The sequence below is a fragment of the Canis aureus genome, chromosome X, assembly GCF_053574225.1.
Source record: "Canis aureus isolate CA01 chromosome X, VMU_Caureus_v.1.0, whole genome shotgun sequence".
Classification (NCBI taxonomy): domain Eukaryota; kingdom Metazoa; phylum Chordata; class Mammalia; order Carnivora; family Canidae; genus Canis; species Canis aureus.
The window spans coordinates 100001590-100022865 of NC_135649.1; the positions used below are offsets into that span (position 1 = coordinate 100001590).

At 36.3% G+C, this 21276-nt stretch overlaps 1 protein-coding gene across 1 annotated transcript in view; it reads right to left on the reverse strand.

The window, feature by feature from the left end:
• The window catches only part of IL1RAPL1 (interleukin 1 receptor accessory protein like 1), a 1264416-nt gene that overhangs the window by 652624 nt on the left and 590516 nt on the right, over nucleotides 1-21276 (reverse strand). The window contains exon 4 of the mRNA XM_077889792.1: nucleotides 20299-20578. Coding sequence (XP_077745918.1) covers nucleotides 20299-20578 — 280 coding nt within the window. The remainder of the gene's footprint in view (nucleotides 1-20298; nucleotides 20579-21276) is intronic.

Consider the following 21276-nt stretch of genomic DNA (forward strand, 5'->3'; position numbering starts at 1 on the left):
ATGCTTTAAAATTTTATTCAAGAGTAATGGACAAATATAACTGTATATATTTAAATTGTACAATGTGATAATTTGCTTTATATGTACATTGTGTAATGATTATGAAGATCAAGATAATTAATATACCCATCACTTAATTGTAAAATATTTTAAAGAAATAAATTTTTATGAGTATCAGTTATTATGGAATCCAAGGATCTAGCTTGATTTTCAGCATTTCTAAATATTAATTGTGTGGTTGAATATCCTGTCCATATCTATGTTACATGATTCTAGGCTAAATAAGATGTGTGTGCATGTGTGTATGTGTGTGTGTCTATCTATCCATCTATCTATAATAGTTTAATAGTTTAGGAAATAGTCAAGAATGATGTGACATTGCCATCTTCAAACAAAGGCTAAGATCCACATATAGTTATTTAAAATGAAATAACATTAAAACTCTGGTTCTTCAGTAGTACTAGTACCATGGAGTGACCTTATGAACAAAAGTCATATGCTAAGAATGATAAGGTTTAAAGCAATGAAGGCTGGGTCTTGACAAACTCTTGAATTATCATACAAATTTGGGAATCCCTATTTTATAATTACCTCACATGGGAGAATAAACTCTCTTACTTGAGCTACTTTTCTATAATATGAAATATAACTAATTTTGTGATATTGCCTTGAAATGATGGTATTTTTTTTCTTTTTTCTTTTTTGGCTTTAGGACAATATATTTTCCTGAAATCATTGGACCAGACTTCAAATGTTACTCATTCACTCCATAACCTTGAGTCTTTTATAGGATTGTCTTTTATGACCTTCATGGGAGAAAATGGATAGCTCCAGATCTATAATTTTGAGATATAATGAAATCAGCTAAATGCTTATTCAATTACCTCTTTTAAGTTTTTGTTTTATAACCTTAGAATCTATATCATGAAGCATTTACTACACGAAGACCTGCTTGAAAGCCAGAAACATTAGTGTAAAACCTGAACAAATCTAGGCCACAGCAAACTGTTGGGTAAAGTCATACTGATTCTATACTTAAGATCTATGGAATATGAATATAAGGAGTTTGTATGTATCCCGATCATAGTAAACTGGGTGATGGATTTATTTCTTAGGCATTGGGGGGAAATTTTCTAGGAACAGAATTAGAAATATCCGAAAGATCAGGGATTTTGCCAGTCAATTCTTCAGAGATGATGGTGAGGTAATTCGCAATTGGTTGTGAGTGTGACTTAGAAACTGAGCAGAAGCAGCTATTCAGGGCAGGATGCATTTGTGTATGTTAGGGATAGGTATGGTGGTACTGAGAATATTATTTCTTAATTATTTCCAAATATTTAAAGAAAGCAGGCTGTAGAAACAACAAAAAATAGAAGTTTGTTTAAGAATATGCATCACTCATTCAACAAATACTGATAGAGTGTTTACCAAGTATAAGACAAAAATAGGATACTGAGCCATTTCAATATATGTGGCAAAACTGGCTAATTGCCCTTCAATATGTGTTTCCCCTTCTTCCTTAGTGTGGTAGCTGCTTTAGGTATCCCACTCAGAACTTCTTCACTAGCTTTTGTACCCATTTTCCAGCTGCTGTGAGTGTTGACTGGTCAAGGTTCACATCTCTACCCTTTTCTCAATAATTGATGTAACAAGAGCCACCTGGATTGAAATGACTGAGCAATCCAGATCTTGGACCCTCACTTCAAGGCCGAATAAATTCTGTGGTAAAATTTATGTTTCATGGCTCCCTGTGGGATCAAGCTGAGGCTAAACTTTGGAAAACATATATGTGTCTGGCATTTTCCCCTGTACGATTACTCCTGAGAATACTCTCTCCATATATCACCTGCACAAAAATCACTTATCTTTTCTTCAAGGGATATGAATTTAAGGTCCTCAGTAATACACCTTCGTTATTGTTATCAGATACATGGTACTAATAATAAACACTACATATCTGAGTCACCACTACAGTATGATGTAGTTATGTGAACAAGTACTGCCCTATGAGATGTAAGTAGCCTCTGTTGTTCTTAAAGGTGGGAAGGATCATGTTCTTAGTTCCTTTCATTACATCTTGCTGCTTGTAATAGCATGGATATGATGGCTAAAGCTTCATCTTAGAAAATAAGGATGAACACCATACCATAGGGAGAAGTGAGATTACAGAAGAAACCTGAGGCCTAGACAATTATGCAGATACCATATAAGGTCTGAATTCCAATTCAATTCTTTAAGTTACTGTTATAGCTAAGATTCTTATTATATCTAAAAACCTGGTCCCACCCTTTTACACTGTTGGTACTAATGTAAAGTGGTCCAATTGCTATGGAAAACAATATGGAGGCTCCTCAGAAAATTAAAAATAGATCTACCATATGATCTAGAAATTCTATTTCAGAGTATATACCCAAAGAAAATGAAAACAGGATTTCCAAGAGATATCTGCATCCCCATGCTTATTACAGCATCATTCACAAAATCCAAGATATATAAAAAACCTAAATGCCCATTGGCAGATGAATGGATAAAGAAGGTGAGGGATAAATACATACAATGGAATATTATACAGTCACAAGACAAGAGGATTTCCTGCCATTTATGACAACATGGATGGACCTTGAGCTTATTATGCCAAATGAGATAAGACAAAGACAGGTACTGTATGATATCACTTATGTGCATGTGAAATATAAAAAACTCAAGTTCACAAAAACAGTAAAATGGTGGTTGTTGGGGGATATGGGGTGCAGGGATAGGACTGATATTGTTTAAGGGTACAAACCTGCAATAAGTAGTAAATAAGACATATAGATCTAATGAACAGTGTATTGAATATAGACAATAATATTTTATTATAGTCATGTAAAATATGATAGAGGTGCTAAATATCACTACAATAATTATTTTATATTACAATATATAAATATATCATGTTAACATGGTGTACACCATAAATGAAATGTTATATATGAAATGTATTCAATACTAAACATTTTTTTTAAATTTTTTATTGGTGTTCAATTCACTAACATACAGAATAACCCCCCAGTGCCCGTCACTCATTCACTCCCTAAACTTTTTTAAAAAAGAATTTAAAAAGTAGTCCATCCTCAAACTGTGACAACAGAACAAAATATTTTTCTTTGTTCAGATTTCAATGGCCATAAATGCATTATCTGAGATGCAAAGGTGAACAAAACATTTATTATCTGCCTTAAGAAGCTAATGGTCTACTGCACAAAAGCAGCAATTTAAAAAGCAACTGGACCATACCTGACTAAGATTCATGAGCTAATCTCAAAGTGCCTGTTGGAAGCACAGGGATCAGCTGGTACTTTCTCTGGGAATGGAGAGGATGGCAGGTACTATTTCTGCACTCTCACTTCACCTTGCCAGTACTGGAACTGGCAGGTGCCATTTAGGTACTCCCTTCAGTTTGCTGGAACCAGGCAATTTGCTCCATACCCATGCTCTCCTGTGGCTCTGCTCTTCTGCAGCCCTACTGCAACCTGTAGGCTTACCTACAGGTAAGCCTGTGCATTCCCACAGCCCAACTATAGCCAGAAAGCTGGCTCACTCACATGTTCTCCCATGATCACACTTTAGTTGGTGGCACTGCCCTAGCCCTCTGCTTGCATGGCTCTGTTGAAGCCAGAGGGCTTGCCCTAGACCCGGGCTCCCCATGGCCTTGCTAAAGCCAGTGGTGATGGGATATCCCTTGAGTGCCTGGCTGTGGTGATGAGGGAAGCCTAGGTTTCTGGGCTGCACAGAACTGAAGCAATCAGAGAGACAATACTTGGAAGGCTACTATCTATCTCCAGGGCATGACACAGTAGACTAAACCACACCAATTTTCCTTTACAAAAAGGTCTTTCCACTTGCCTTGGGGCTTCAACCTGAGAGGAAGGAAAGTATCCGGCTTCTCACAGATCTAGAGGTATGGAGGAGCTCTCAGGGAACATAAGCTGGGGGACACCATCATTGCAGTCTTCTCTGGCCTCATTACAGCTTGATGAAACTTTCCAGAAAGGAGCTTATACACTCATATGGAGCCCCATTTTTGCAACTGTTGCCTAGGGGATACCTCTAGTTCTCCTGATCTGAAGAACAGCTGGGATTATGATTTCAGCCCCACAGGACTGTATATATTTGCAGAGTTTAAAAGATGCTGCCTGAAAGTCTGGCTTCCAATCAGCCTGAAACTATGATCCAAATAAGATTTTCCCCTTGGATCCCTGACAAGTCCTGGCACACCCTCAAGAATAAGGTGTATCAAGAACAAATTGAGTGGTTTACACAATCACAAAGGTATAAGAGACAACCAAGAACTAGGGAAATGTTGAACAATAAGGTTCAGTGCCTAAACAAGGGTACTCTGTCAACACTGAGAGAGGTAGCTATTGTACCTAATAAGCAGAGACAAACACAGGGTCAAGCAAAATGAGGAAAGAGACAAATAGGTTTCTAATGGAAGAATAAGAAAAAAATTCAGAAAAAGACCTTAATTATATGAAAATAAGTAATCTACTTGATAATAGTTCAAAGCAATGGTCATAAGAATGCCCACCAAACTTGGAAAAAGAATGAAAAAACAGTGAGAAATTCAAAAAGAGATAGAAAACACAAGAAAGTATAAAACAGAAGTCAAAGAGCTGACAAGTACAATAACTGAGCTGAAAAATACACGAGAGGATTTTAACAGCAGACTGGATGAAGGAGAAGTATGGATTAGTGAGTCAAAAGATAAAGCAATGAAACTCATCCAGACAGAACAGCCAAAAGAAAAAAAAAGAATTTTTTAAAATGGTCACAGCAAAAGACATGAAGAGAAATCTCACAGAGGAAGACATAGACATGGCCAACACGCACATGAGAAAATGCTCTGCATCACTTGCCATCAGGGAAATACAAATCAAAACCACAATGAGATACCACCTCACACCAGTGAGAATGGGGAAATTTAACAAGATAGGAAACCACAAATGGAGAGGATGCGGAGAAAAGGGAACCCTCTTACACTGTTGGTGGGAATGTGAACTGGTGCAGCCACTCTGGAAAACTGTGTGGAGGTTCCTCAAAGAGTTAAAAATAGACCTGCCCTACAACCCAGCAATTGCACTGTTGGGGATTTACCCCAAAGATACAGATGCAATGAAACACCGGGACACCTGCACCCCGATGTTTCTAGCAGCAATGTCCACAATAGCCAAACTGTGGAAGAAGCCTTGGTGTCCATCGAAAGATGAATGGATAAAGAAGATGTGGTTTATGTATACAATGGAATATTACTCAGCCATCAGAAATGACAAATACCCACCATTTGCTTCAACATGGATGGAACACATCTATAAACTGCCAACTAGAGACTCACTTCAAAGTAAGAACACACACAAGACTGAAAGTGAAGGAATGGGAAAACATATTCCATGAAAATGGAAAGAAAAAGAAAGCTAGTGTAGCAAAACTAATATCACGCAAAAGAGACTTTAAAACAGACTGCACTAAAAGATAAAAAGGGGCACTACATAATGGAAAAGGGGTTAATCCAGCAAAAAGATATAACATTGTAAATATATATGCACCTAACATAGGAGCACTAAATATACATAAAGCAAATAATCTATGAAGGCAAGGGAAACAAAAGCAAAAATGAACTATTGGGACTTAATCAAGATAAGAAGCTTCTGCACAGCAAAAGAAACAGCCAACAAAACTAAAGGACAACCTACAGAATGGGAGACAATATTTGCAAATGACGTATCAGATAAAGGGCTAGTTTCCAAGATCTATAAAGAACTTATTAAACTCAACAGCAAAAAAACAAACAATCCAATCATGAAATGGGCAAAAGACATGAACAGAAATTTCACCAAAGAAGACATACACATGGCAACAAGCACATGGGAAAATGCTCTGCATTGTTGGCCATCAGGGAAATACAAATCAAAACCACAATGAGATACCACCTCATACCAGTGAGAATGCTGAAAATTAACAAGATAGGAAATAATAAATTTTGGAGAAGATGTGGAGAAAGGGGAACACTCTTGCACTACTGGTGGGAATCTAAACTGGTACAACCACTCTGGAAAACTGTGTAGAGGTTCCTCAGTTAAAAATAGAGCTACCCTACGACCCAGCAATTGCACTGCTGGGGATTTACCCCAAAGATACAGATGAAGTGAAAAGCCAAGACACCTGCACCTCGATGCATATAGCAGCAATGTCCACAATAGCAAACTGTGGACGGAGCCTCGGTGTCCATCGAAAGATGAATGGATAAAGAAGATGTGGTTTATGTATACAATGGAATATTACTCAGCCATTAGACACGACAAATACCCACCATTTGCTTTGACATGGTTGGAACTGGAGGGTATTATGCTGAGTGAAATAAGTCAATTGGAGATGGACAATCATATGGCTTCACTCATATGAGGAATATAAAAAATAGTGAAAGGGATTATAGGGGAAAGGAGAGAAAATGAGTGAGAAAAATTAGAGAGGGTTGCAAAACATGAGAGACTCCTAACTCTGGGAAACAAACAAAGGATTGCAGAAGGGCAGGTCGGCGGGGGGGTAGGGTGACTGGGTAACGGGCACCGAGGAAGGCACTTGATGGGATGAGCACTGGGTGTTATACTATATGTTGGCAAATTGAACTCATATATATATATATGATAGAAAAATATATATGATATATATATGATAGAAAAGATATATATGATAGAAAATATATATATGATAGAAAATAAAAAATAAAGAAAAGAAAAAAATGGACAAATAAAAACAGAACCAAAGGGAGAAACCAACAGCAATATAATAATAGTAGGGCATTTATATCCCCATTTATATCCATGAATAAATCATCTAAAGAAAAGAAATGAAAAGAAAATATTGGTTTTAAATGACACATTAGACCAGATGGACTTAATAGATATATACAGAACATTCCACCCAGAAGTAACACAATGCACATTCTTCTCAAGTACATATAGGTCATTCTCCAGGATAGATCACCTGTTAGGCCACAAAACAAGTCTCAATAAATTCAACAAGACTGAAATCCTATCAAGCATCTTTTCTAACCACATGGTATAAAACTAAAAATCCATTACAAGAAGTAAACTGCAAAAACTACAAATACATGGAAATTAAATAACATGTTACTGAATGAGTGTGGGTCATAGAAGAAATCAAAGGAGAAATAAAAATACCTAGAGACAAATGAAAACAGAGATATGACATGCCAGAATCTGTGGGATGCACCATAATTGGTTCTAAGAAGTAATTTCATAGCAATACTGACTAACCTCAAGAAACAAGATCTCAAATAAACAATTTAAATTTACTCCTAAATGGACTAGAAAAAGAAGAACAAGTGAAACTTAAAGTTAGTACAAGGAAGGAGATAATAAAGATCAAAGTGGAAATAAATGAAATGGAGACTTAAAAGACAATAGAAAACATCAGTTAAACTAGAAGGTGGTTCTTTGAAGAGATAAAACTGGCAATTCTTTAAACTCACCAGGAAAAAATAAAGAGGTGTCAAATAAATTAGAAATGAAAGAGGAGTTGCAACCTAATACCACAGAAACAAAAAGGATCATAAGAAATTACTATGACCAGTCATACATAAAAAATGGACAATCAAGAAGAAATGGATAAATTCACAGAAATTTACAATGTTCCAAAACTAAATATGAAGAAAAATGAAAATCTGAACAGATCAAATACTAGTTGAATCAGTAATCAAAAACCTCCCAACAAACAAAAGTCCAGGACCAGACAGCTTCACTGGTGAGTTGCTCCAAACATTCAAGGAAGATTTAATATCTATCATCAAATTCTTCCAAAAAATTGAAGAGGAGGGAACACTTTGAAACTCCTTTTGAGTGACCATCAACACTAGTGATAGGGTGGATTTGGGCTGCAGCCATAGTTTGCTGATCCCTGTTCTAGAAAAAGCCAGATAAATTGCAAATAGTTAAGGCAAAAGTAGAAACTGCTGCTGTAATTAACAAAGAAAAAAGGCCATAGTCTATTCCTGCTAGAATGAGTAAATAAGTTTTGTTGGGAAATGGGGTTTTACATATAATAGTGAGAAGGATGACTGTAAGGAATGTAATGCAGTTGCTAATATTTAAATGGCAGGCAAGTGTCAAGCAGAAATGGAAAGTCAAAAGCATTTCTCTGGAATTATCTTGCATCAAGTGTATATGTGTTTAGAGAATTTAGAACATAGAAAACAGGCAAGGAGATTTTATAGTAATTTAGGCATGAAGTGATGGGGACTCAGGTTAGAGAATTAATGGTAGGGATAACAAGGGAAAAAAAAAGATTCAAGATCACTTTTGGAAGTTAGAATTACATTGTAAATGATGCTTGATCAGATGTTGAAAGACTAATTGGATGTTCTTGTAGCAAACAAATACAAGGAAAAGAGTTAGCAAGAGGCACATCTTAATTTATACCCAGTACAAACCTAAAGTTTTTCATAAAAAATTCTCAGGGTCTTGAAAATAAAACTGCCTTGACTTTCCTATCAACAATACACGAGCCTTCCCTTTTCTCCACATCTATACCAACACTTAGTATTTCTTACCTTTTTGATAATAGCCATTCTAACAGGTGTGAGATATCTCAAATCTATGAGCACTGAATATATTTACATTTGTGTCTTCTTCAGTTTATCTCATCAATGTCTTTTAATTTTCAATGTACAGGTCTTTTACTTCCTTGGTTAAATTTATTCCTATATATTTCTATATATGGTATGTCATTTGCAAGTTCAACTGTTTCACTTCTTTAAAACTTGGATGTCTTTTTTCTTCACTAATTCCTTTGATTAGTACTCTCAATATTATGTTGAATATCAGTGGCTAGAGCTGGCATCTTTGTCTTATTCCTGACCTTAGAGGAAAAGTTTTAAACTTTTCACAGTTGAGTATGATTTTTGATGTGGGTTTGTCTTATATGACCCTTATGATGTTGAGGTATGTGTCCTATTCACTGACTTTGATGAAAGTTTTATAATAAATAAATATTTTATTGGAACACAGCCACACCCATTTGTTTATGTATTGTCTATGGCTCTGTCTTGCTACAGCGGAGCTGAGTAGTTGCAATAAAGACCAGCAAAGCTTACATTTTTTACCATATAGCCCTTTACAGGAAAAAATGTGCCAACCCCTGTTCTCAATCATTATTTAATTTCTCTTGTACTACCCCTCATGAGACATTCCTAACAAAACTTTCTCCCTTATGCCCTCCCTAGCCATGTGTTTAGTTTTCAAAGTACTGCTCAATTCACAGGCCCTTCAAGAGCTCTTCTAAGAACAATAAGTCTCTTTATTTTCTTTATTGAGATTATTGTTCATATTTTTTACTTGGGAACCAAACACAAAATTAGACTTAGAAAAAGCCTTGAATCATCTTGGCTTCATATTCAACTTCTCTTATCCTAGACTTTGTTGATCAGTTGCTATCACTTTATTAGATCTATTCACTTTATCTTTACTTAGTGCATTGACCTTAGCAGTTAGCTTTTCTCTGGAGAAGAGTTTTTACAATTAAAAAATAATAATCAAAATATAAAACCACCAATAAAGTCTTTCTGGATTACCAGTGACCTGCATGCTGGGCACATACGGTTTGCGATTTAAAGCTCTCCTCATGATAATTACCAATTGTGTTATATCATGGACTTTTAGTAATGTTTGCAAAATGTGATAAATGCACATGTTATATCCACGACTAAAAAAGTCTCATAGCGAGAGGCCTGGGTGGCTCAGCGGTTGAGTGTCTGCCTTTGGCTCAGGGCGTGATCCTGGAGTGCCGAGATCAAGTCCCACATCGGGCTTCCTGCATGAAGCCTGCTTCGTCCTCAGCCTGTGTCTCTGCCTCTCCCTGTATGTCTTTCATGAATAAATAAATAAGATCTTTAAAAAAAGGGGGGGGGGGCTCATAGTGATCAATTTTAACTAAAATGGAAAAAATATAATACATAAGAACTCAAAATTCAACTGGACATACCAAATTATTTTACAAATGTATCTTTTCCCCTGCCCTACTTACTCAATATTAATTTGATACTTTTTTGAAGAAATTTATAAGCCTCTATCTTCCCTCAACATGACACCATTGATTTCAAAGAGTTCTCAGAGCTTTCTCTTTTACAGGATCTGGAAAGATAAGACAAGGCTTTTCTTAATCCAGTGATCTAAGAAACCATCCCATTATTACTCCAGCAGAAATTATTTCATCTTCTTAGCAAAAAAAAAAAAAAAAAAAAAATCGGTAAATTTAAAAGGCAATTCACATAGCTCTTGGGTTTTACATCCATAAATTGTGTTTGTTGTTTCTGAAAAGAAAGCAGTCAGAAAGATAGCAATCTGGCTAATTGTTGCCCTTATCGAAAATAGCTTAATCCTTTAGGGTATATTTTCATGTCTTAAACATGTAAAGAAGGAAACATGTAGTATTGGTTCTATGTTGATCCACCACTTTAGCATGATCTCTCTAAGCATTATTAGAATTATGTAACTGGAAAATCTCTTTGAAACCTGTTATGCCAAGAAACACATGTGCCCACCAAAAGAGTAAAGAAAGAGTGTCTGTTGTGCAGTTCTACAATTTTAATTTATCATCCAGAAGAGATTCTTTACACAGACTTAAAACCTTATTTTAAGGACTTTCAATTGTATGTAGACTTTTTAAAAGAACTAGCTTATGTAGGTTTAATTGAATTTTTTATAACCTATGAATTACAGCTGATATTCTCAAGAGTATACTCTGGTTTAAATTAAGAGAGGTAGTTTAACAATTAGGAAACCAAGATTGTAAAACTACTTTAGGTCCTTGGAACACATATACATACCATCATTAAAATTTCTGGGTAGGCTATAAAATATTTATATGGACTTTGATTGCCCTGAAGAAATTATAAAGACTCCTTGTGGTATAAATGTTTAGGACTTACTAAAATGATGATATTTATCCTTTGATCCAAGAATGATTTGATTTTCAAACAAGAATCACATAAAATAATAAGTATTAAAATTATAATCTTTCATATGGATGAAAATTAATGACTTAAATTCTTTATACTGTAGTTATAGAAGTTACTCATTATGGGTCTTGTAGGCCTAACATATTAATTATTACTTCTTACTTTTACCTGCTGAAAGGGAGGGTATATTACAGGAAGAGAATAAAATGACCCTTTTGGAATGCCAAAAATCATAATGTAGAATAAGCAGTTTATAATTTGTGTTAGTTTTAGATAAGAGATTTCACGCAAAAATAAAGTTCTTGAATTCACTCATAGAAAACTTTAGAAATCAGAAAATGGTGTAATTTTGGCTAGAGCAGTGTTTTCCAAAAAGTACTCTAAACGCTAACCCCTAATTGTAATAACATGAATTATTTCATTCAACAACTTTTTCTGAGTGCCTTTCTGTGACAAACACTGTTTTAAATTGATTCTTAGGTGGAAAACATGTCAGTAATAGTAAGTTTGGGATATAGTCTATTCTCTATCATCAAGAGAAGGTAGTTGAGAAGATCTGTGAGGCATACCCTAAGACTAGCTATGCAGAGGAGTGTCTACAAATCTGTCATGCATTGTCTTCCAGTACTCTGACGAGAACACCAAAGTAGAAAGGACTTTGTCTTAAAGATATTTGTAGGTGTAGCTTTTGCTTAATGGAGTGGATTACAATGTAATATGTAAAAAGTTCATAGCATTTTAAGAAACCATGCTAGCTTTAGTAAAAGAGATATGGGGCGCCTGCGTAGCTCAGTCAGTTAAGCATCCAACTCTTGATTGTAGCTGAGGTAGTGATCTCAGGGTTGTGGGATGGAGCTCTGCATTGGACTCTATGTTGCGTGTAGAGCTTTCTTGATATTCTCTCTCTCCTCTGCCCGTCCCCTCTTCCTCGAAGAGAGACAGACACTACACAATATGTTAACTAACTTGAATTTAAATAAAATCTTGAAAGAAAAAAAAGTAAATTAATAGAGACAGACAGAGTTCAAATTAAAAGAGCTCTCTGGGCCCTTTACTCTCTATGAAAAAGAAGAGCACAAAACCAAGAGCCACAGAGAACTTTCTCAATAAGCAGAACCTGCCTTAATCAAGAAACTGGTGATATGGGCCCAGCTGATTTGAGAATTGCTACGGGCCAGTGACTGCTCTCATTTTCCCATTCCCGACTGCATTTCAAATGGGACTATTTGGTTATTTTATCCCTGTCTGACCATTGTACATTGGGTGTATGAGGGTTAGATAAGATGTCTATGTGGGTCACAACCTTCAGATCAGGAGGAGCCACTCAGCGAAATATTCATGAAGAACTTCTCTTACACCCCAAATTGATTTAGATCATGACAACTTGGGCTTGTAGCCTAACCCTGATGCCATAATAGGATTTTGAGGGTGTTAGGAATGGGGTGAGTATACTTTGCATATGTAAAGGGCACCAGACTCTGCTGGACTGTTTTTTTGGTGGTTCCACTGATGATATGGTATTCAAGAACTTTTCAAGTCTCCTTTCATCATGTTAGCTCTAGAGTTGGTGAGAGGGATATTAGTAAGCATGATGCAAGCAGATGGTTGATAAATGGTTACACCTTCTGAGTCACCACATAAAAAGTCTAGCTATCCTACTAGTGAGAGAGCAGGAAAGATGCTTTGAAGAAAATGGGGCCCTGAAAATTCATGCAGGGCTAGGCAATCCTCCATCCCAGTTCATTCCAGCCTCATGTGACTATGGGAAAAATCAGCAGAAGAACACCATCCATCTGGTATGGTCCAGGCCACATTGCAGAGTCATGCACAAATAACATGGTTGCTGTTTTAAGCCAGTTAGTTTTGGAGTCCCCCCACAATTGATAACTGAAACAACTGTTTATGGAATAATTTGGGAAAGGTAAAAAATGCTAAATATACACTGGGTCTTCTTCAAAAAATAACTATGGATTATTCAGGTAGGTAATAAAAAAAGTGATATTTCTGATGAAGAACAAAGAGTGAAAGAGTAAAGAAAATGCATAGTTTCACCTGCAAACAGTGAACAGGATGGTGAGAACATAGCACAAGGTGCCTATGGAAATGAACACCCAAAATGAGTCTGGAATGAAAGATTGAAACTTGATTGTTAAGAGACATGTGTGCCAAACCCAGTCTTTGGACTTCATTTTACTGGGTAATAGAAGCCCATCAGAGACTTTTAAGCAGACAAATGAAGTATCTCCATTGTAGGTATTCTGCAGCAGTGTGGAGTAGTAAATAGGAAAAACCTAGGGACAGGAAACCACTGGAAGCATGCTGCATTTATTGAGAGATTAGAAATTGGTATGTCTAAGAATAAATAGAAAAGATATTTCTAAGGTAGACTGCAGAGGTGTTAGTAAGCAATTAAGGCCAGGTGAGGAAGATGAAGAAAGCAAGTGATAAGTGATAAATTCCTAGCATGAGCCACTGGAATGACAGTGATGCTATTTGCTGAGAAAAGAAGGAAGCACCCTGAAGAGGAGGGAGGTTGATTGAAGTAGATACTGACATAAATTGGGGTACATTATTGAATTCGATGTGTCTCATGGACAGACAGGAAGAGGGGATCATTAGGAAATCAAATGTATACTTCTAGTGCATGTAAAAAGTTTTGAAATTACTTTTTGAATCATCAATGAATAGGCTAAGTGAAGATACTGAATAAATAAGATCAGGGGCTATGATTCTCAAGCTGGCTATACAACAGAATCATCTGATCCTGGATTTCACTGATTTGTAGTAGTACCCAGAAATTAATAGTTTTCAGAAGCTCCCTAGTTAATTCCAATATGTAGCCAAAGTTGAGAACTACTGATGTAGAGGGGTAAAAGGAAAGAGTTGAAAACAAAATTCTGATTAACACTAGCAATCAAGAAAGGTTCAATGGAAGAGGATCCGAAAGGAAAAAAAAAAAAAAGGAAGAGGAGGATCCTAAGGAAATTTACAGAGCTATCTATCAGAGAACTAAGAATAGAAGTGGTACAGATTGGTGTTAGGAAAACTGAGAAAGATCCAGAGGATCTGGAAGTCTGTGGCCCTTGCCAGTGAAGTTTTAATACAGTACAAAGAAGTCAAACTGTCTTTCATCATCTCAACTCTACTATTAAACCATTCCAATGAATTTTTCATTATAATTTTCAGTTCCACAATTTCTATTTGTTTTTCTCATATTTCTGTGTTGAAATTTTCCATTTTTTCATCTGTTTCAAGAGATTTTTTAGTTACTTACTCAAGTATTTTTATGACGGTTGCTTTAAAATCCTTGTTGGATAATTCTGACATCTGATTCATCTCTGTGTTGGTATCTGTTTTCTTTTCTCATTCATGTTGTAATTTTTATGACTCATGACCAGTGAGGTTTTTTTTTATTATAGTCTACACATTTTAGGTATTATGAAAATTTGGATACTATTTAATCTTTTCCTTAAGTGGGCAATTCTGTTGAAATGTAAGATGAGGGCCAAGTGCTTATGTACACTCAGTGGCCTCCTGAGCGCTGCTGACACCTTCCTGGTGAGAGTGTGCTGCTTACCCACACTGCTTTGCTGCCTCCAGTCGGGGAGTAAGCTCACTTCTTCATGAGTCCCACTGACACCAGGGAAGGGTGGAAAAATGGATGCCAACTAACCCTAATTCCCACCACCTCATTCTGCCTTGTTTAAGGTAGAAGCTTTGCTTCCCACTGAGCCCCACTGATACTAGAAAGGAGCACCAAAGCCTAGCAGTGACCAGCCCTGACTCACAGTGCCTCATAGATTCACACTGCTGCTGGGTGTATGTGTCTTGTGGGGGATGAGGCTCAGGTTGCCAATGGACCCCACTGACACTACTCTTGGAGCAAAATGTAATTCTAACCTAGTTCCATGGGACACAGGATGAAAGCTCAGCCCCCCACTCACCTGTGCTGACCCTACTCAGGCAGGGATTTCATATTACTGCTGCCTGCTTCTGCCAGGCAAGGGATGGAAGATTAACTCCTCACTAGGCCCTGTCAACATCATCTAGTGGGGCAAGTGGAACACTGTGGTCATGTCATTTTCTCCAGTCCTGAGGTCTCTAGACAATCCTTCTTTCCACATTTGACAGATTTCCTATGTTTGTTTGCTGTGTTATTTCCAGCCTTTTTAGATGTAAGCTGGAAGACTGGGAGGGACGGGGCCACTCCATCTTGGTGGAACTTGACTGTATTCTACATTGTGCTCACAGTATCCATAACTACAACTGCTTATTTTCTCTTATGTAATCTACCTGTGGGTAAAAACATTTTTTTTATCTCTGTAATCCTAGCATTAGTATATTAGTTCATGTTCGATAGATGTGTGTTACAAGGATGACTGAATAAATGGATTTCTCTAAGTACCTTATGATAAATGCTTAATATGTGCTTTCAATGATTAGGAAGAGTTATTTAGTCTCTAAAGAGAACAACAAGACTTGGGCAAAAGAACTAAATACTAGATAGAACACATTACAGGTATGTCATTTGAAAAAAATATGTTTTCAGAAAGGAATTACACAAAAATCAATCACATTACTAACAACACTGACAATGTACATGCTGAAAATGAAATTAAAAAGATACTATCACTTACAAACACACCAAAGAAAATGAAATACTGAGGTATAAATTTAACAAAATGTGTATAGAATTTGTATCTGAAAACTACAAAATGCTAATGAAGAAATCAAATAAAGAGATCCCAAACAAATGGAGATCTCTGCTGTATTCAGAAGCTGGGAGATTCAACATAGTAGAGATAAGAGTTTTCCTCAAGTTAATTTATAGGTTTAATGCAATTTCCATCAATATTCCGGTAAAGTTTTTTGTAGTCACAGACAATCTTATGCTAAAATTGATTTAAAAAGCAACAGGCCCTACAATAGCTAAAACAATCTAGAAAAAGAAGGATGAAGTGGGAGGAGTCACTACAATTGTCATTTAGTCTTACTATATATCTATGCTAACCAAGACAGAGCAATATTGGCACAGGGCTAGACATACAGATCAAAGGTATAGAATAGAGAATTCAAAAATAGAACCACACAAACATGCCCAACTGATTTTGAATAAATGAACAAAGGCAAGTCCATGGAGGAAGCATAGCTTTTTCAACAAATGGTGATGGAGCAACTGGACATCTGTCTGAAAAGCTAAACCTGGACCTAAATAAACTTCACACTTTACACAAATATTAACTCAAATGGACCACAAACAAATGTAAAACAATAAAACTATTGACAGAAAAGTTAGTTTTTAAAAAGACACAAAACAAATCTTCAGGATCCAGGGCTAGACAAAGAGTTGTTATACTTCACACCACAAGTATGATCTACAAATGAAAAAAAATAATAAATTGAACCTTACTGCAAAGGATCTTGTTAAGAGGATGAAAAGATAAACTACAGATTGACAGAAGATATTTGGAAACCACATATCCAAAAAAGTACCCGTATCTAGAATATATAAATAATTCTCAAAATTTAAGAGAGCACAAATAATTCAATGAACAAACAGCAATAAGTCCTAACAGACGTTTCATGAAGAGGAGAGAGAGAGAGAGCAAATCAGCACATGAAAATGTGTAAAATACCGAGCCACTAGGGAAATGCAAATTGAAACCACAGTGAAATATCACAATATATTGATGGTTACAATAAAAAATAATGACAATACCAAATGCTGCAAGGATGTGGAGAAACTGGATAATTCACAAATTGCTGGTGGGCATATAAAATGGTACGGCTACAATGGAAAATAGTTTGGCACTTTCTGATATGACTAAACATGCAAGTACCATACAACCCAAATTCATTCTTGTACATTTTCCCCAGAAAAATGGAAACTTATTCTCACAAAAACACATACATGAATGTCCATAGAAAAAAAAATAGAAAAAAAAAATGAATGTCCATAGAAGCTTTACTTTCAATAGCCAACAACTGGAAACAATCCAGATGTCTTGCAATGACTGAATAAACACTGTGGTAATGTCCCTGCTGTAGAACACTACTCAGTAATAAAGAGCAACAAATTATAGATATCTGTAACAACTTGGATAGATTTCAAAGGAATTATGCTGAGTGAACAATCCAATTTCAGAATGTTATATAATGTATGATTCCATGTAGTAACATTTTTTAATTAGAAATGTAGATAAAGAGAAAAGATTACTGGTTGTCAGGGGTTTGGGTTTGGATGGGGAGAAAGGTGAAGGGACAGCAAGAGGGATCGTTAAGGTGATAACATTGTTCTGTATCTTGACTGTTTCAATGCCAAGACTTTGATTATGAGATTGTATGACAGTTGTGTAAAATGTTACCATTGAGGGAAACCAGGTAATGGATTCACAGTATCTCTAATTATATTTCTTGCAACTTAATATGAATCTACAATTACCTCAAAAAAAAAATCATTTTATTTTTATTTAGTTAGTTAGAGAAAGTGTGAGTGGGGCCAGGGCAGGGAAAGGCAGAGGGAGAAAGAGAATCTTAAGGAGGCTCCACACTGAGCAGACATGACCTCACAACCTGGAGATCATGACCTGAGCCGAAATCAAGAGTCAGACACCTAACCAAGTAATAAGCGACTCGAGCTCACACAAAATAAAAAACTTAGGAAAAAAATATGGTGCTAAACAACTTAGTACGTTACTATTTTGGGGAGGCAATAAAATCCTTAAATGTACACTGGCTAGCTCTGCATGTGAAACTCCTGATAGGGCATAATTGAAGAAGGGGGTTAAAAATTGGGGGGGGGCAAGACTACAAGAAAATTTTACTTTTTAATAAAATGAACTTATTCCAAAGAAAGGAAATTGTCATACAGCTCTCCTTCATTTATTTTTTCATGTAAAAATAAAATAAAATAAGTTGGAAGGAGAAAATTGAATGAAAAGCCAGGTAGCATGCAGCAAAAAAGTATGTGGTATTATTGCATCCTGAACAGATACCAAGAGAAGGGAGGAAGAAAGTTCTTGTTGGTTATGCTGATAGTAATCTTAAGGTGATTCCATTATTTATGGCATTTATTTGCACATATACAGATATAAATGCAAATTAGCTGTACATGGGAAGCTGTAGTGTTAAACCTTTTCACTAATAAATACCCAGAAAGACTAGAACATTTGAGTACAAGCTAACATTTTCAAACATCTAAAATTCTTTGCAAGTGGATTATTCAAAAAACTAATGGTGACATTTTTGTGGTCTGAGAGCTAACAATGTGCCAAAATGTCAATGACTCAACTAACAGCCTTGGGCTCCCCTCACACCAACACCAAGCTATGTTTAAATAGCTGTTTATAATGATTTTGAGTACTGCTTTCCAAATTGAAAAAGGAAGCCATATCAACACTAGCAATTCAAATAAGAAAACTATCTTTTTCTGCACTGTACCACTGTCTCTAGAATATGGCCTAACACATACAAAACTTTAAAGTGTTTGCCTTTTATTCGCACCCTCCATTAAAATGTAGCCCTGTGAACATATGGCAAATATCACTGTTTCTGCAACTTTTCAACCTTTCCTTCATTACTTCAACTATAAATTCAGGGATATTTAATGTAATTTCTCAGAGCATCGGGTCACAGTGTGTATTTAAACACATCAAAGAACTGCAGCTTTAGTGCTTTAGAAATTCAGATTACAAATGTGAACGCATCATTATTTTCTCATCAACAATAAATAATGAAATGAAGTGTTAGACTGTGGACATCCGGCTCAATTCTAATCTCAGATAAATGAGGACACACATTTGCCTATCCTGAAGAATCACCTCTATATGCATGAATAATCAGAAATAACGATTTTTTTTAAAAAAGAAACAAAGTGAAATTAAATCAAATCACTATTAGTTAAGTGAAGAAAGCCAGTCCAAAGAGTAATCCTTAACAATACTAGTTTGGCAATTATTTATCCAGGTCATTGCAAAATCTCCACTTCTAAGAAGAGAGATGTTTGACCATAAAAGCACTAGTAGAACCTATCAGAAAGAACAAGAGCTGCCAACAAAATGATGCATTTGTTCTTTTGTAATCCATCAGTCATTTTTCTCAAGCACAACTTTATTTGTATTCACTTATATTATCCAAAACTAACTTTAACCTGTGTGTTGTTAGTGTTAACAAGATTTTTTTTTGAACTTTTATGTGGCTTTGACAGATTTTAATGTCCTAATACACCTGTGGCTATGACTCAGCATAAAGGTAATTCTTGTAGGGGAAAGTGAGGGGAAGGCATGATCCGCAAACAGAGAAGTGAGAGCTGCAGATCAGAGTTTCAGAAGTTAAAGTCGAATTTTAATTTAAAAAATTAAATTGAGACCTCCTCCAAATCGAGAATCTATTGCATTAGATTTGGCTTAATTTCTCTTAATAACAAAAATGCACAAATACAAAGATTTAAACACACCATCTATATGCCTGTACCTTGCTTCGCCAATGTTCCTATACTCTAATGACATCCACCATCATTCATGCAGGGTGTGATTCACAATCCATGAATGGATAAATGCTTAAACTGAGATTTTTTTTAACCACTAATGTGTTACATGGATACTGCTTCAGTGCATTATCATTAAGCAAACCATGTATGTCTCTTCTAGAAGCAGAAAAAGATGTATGGATGTTTGATGAGCTTCTTTGTGGATAAAGGCACAAACTTTGTTATTAACTTTTCGTTGGCCCTGAGGGGCCCAGGAAAATTTCTGTATTGACCCAGCACTTTTAGTTAACAAAAATGATCTGGAACATAGCCTTCTTATTTCCTAACATGGCAATGTTGCTTTTGTCTTCCAGCACACATACACACATTTACTTAAATCATCTTTACAGATGTGTGTGAACCGGAGGTATCTGTGCTCTATTTGTCTGTGAAGGGCAATAACAAAATGTTACAACCCATTTAGCGATAAACTATGCATCCTTTCTGCAAGTCTTTGCTTACATTTTATTTGCAACATTTCACCTCCTCTATAAATTTTATTTCATAGTCTTTAGTAATTTCTGGCAACATAAGTAGATACCCAGATGGTATCTCTTTTCTCCATAAGCCAGAAATAATGTCTCAATATAAATTCCAATCCCATCTTTTTATGATTTAGGTTCTGAATTTTAGAAAGCGGCAACACACACAAATATTGAGGCAAAACCTCTAGGTGAAAGAGATAGCAGCGAAATTTAAGTATAGGAAAGCAGCATATGATTTAACTAATACAGCAATACTAGAATTAAAAGAATACCTGATGACACAGGCGTAAAGACCACTGTCCTGCAGTAGCGTTGGCCGAAACCAAATGGAGTCTTCTTCCTTGCTCATTCTACTTCCATCAAAGGCTATTGGCTCTTCAAAATCTCCAGGACCAGAGCTTTTGTACCACATCAAACTGAGTCCAGCACTTTGGGCCAGGGAGTAATTTGCTCTGATATAGCCATAAAAGAGTGCGCATTTGATTCGAACAGGCTCTCCCACCAAAACTTGGTATTTCTTGATATCGACAGACCAATCAGTGCATCCATCAGCTATAGTGAAAAAAAGAAAGAGAGAAAGAAAACATTAGAGGAAAAAGTGAAGCCAATAGTTCAACAAATATTTATTGGACATCTCTATTGAGCTACATTCTACTCTAGGCACAGAGGATGCAGCAATGGATAAAACTCAGAAGGGTGCTGAGAAGTAATTGACTCTGCTAATAAACAATATATTCATTACTTTGTTTCTTCTGGTGTTTATTCTCATATATATCGGTACAATTGATTGGTTATTGGTTTATTGCCTTTTACTCTAAATCCGCTTTTTTTTTTGCTTGTGTTTTGAAAATGGATCTGGACCTTTGAACTATTTCTTTTTTTTAATTTTTATTTATTTATGATAGTCACAGAGAGAGAGAGAGAGAGAGGCAGAGACTCAGGCAGAGGGAGAAGCAGGCTCCATGCACCGGGAGCCCGATGTGGGATTCGATCCCGGGTCTCCAGGATCGCGCCCTGGGCCAAAGGCAGGCGCCAAACCGCTGCGCCACCCAGGGATCCCTGAAATATTTCTCCTTTGCCGGCTGGGACTACAGCTTTGTTAGTAGAGGGCTCTGGAGAGACACTGAAGCAGCAAAGGGTTTTTCTCCCTGATACCAGTATGCTTTCTTGGAAGGTTCTTGCAGTGGGTGAGGCTTCCCCAGCACCTGACTCCTGCTTTTCCAGTAGCCTCCGTAGCCAGCTCCTACAAT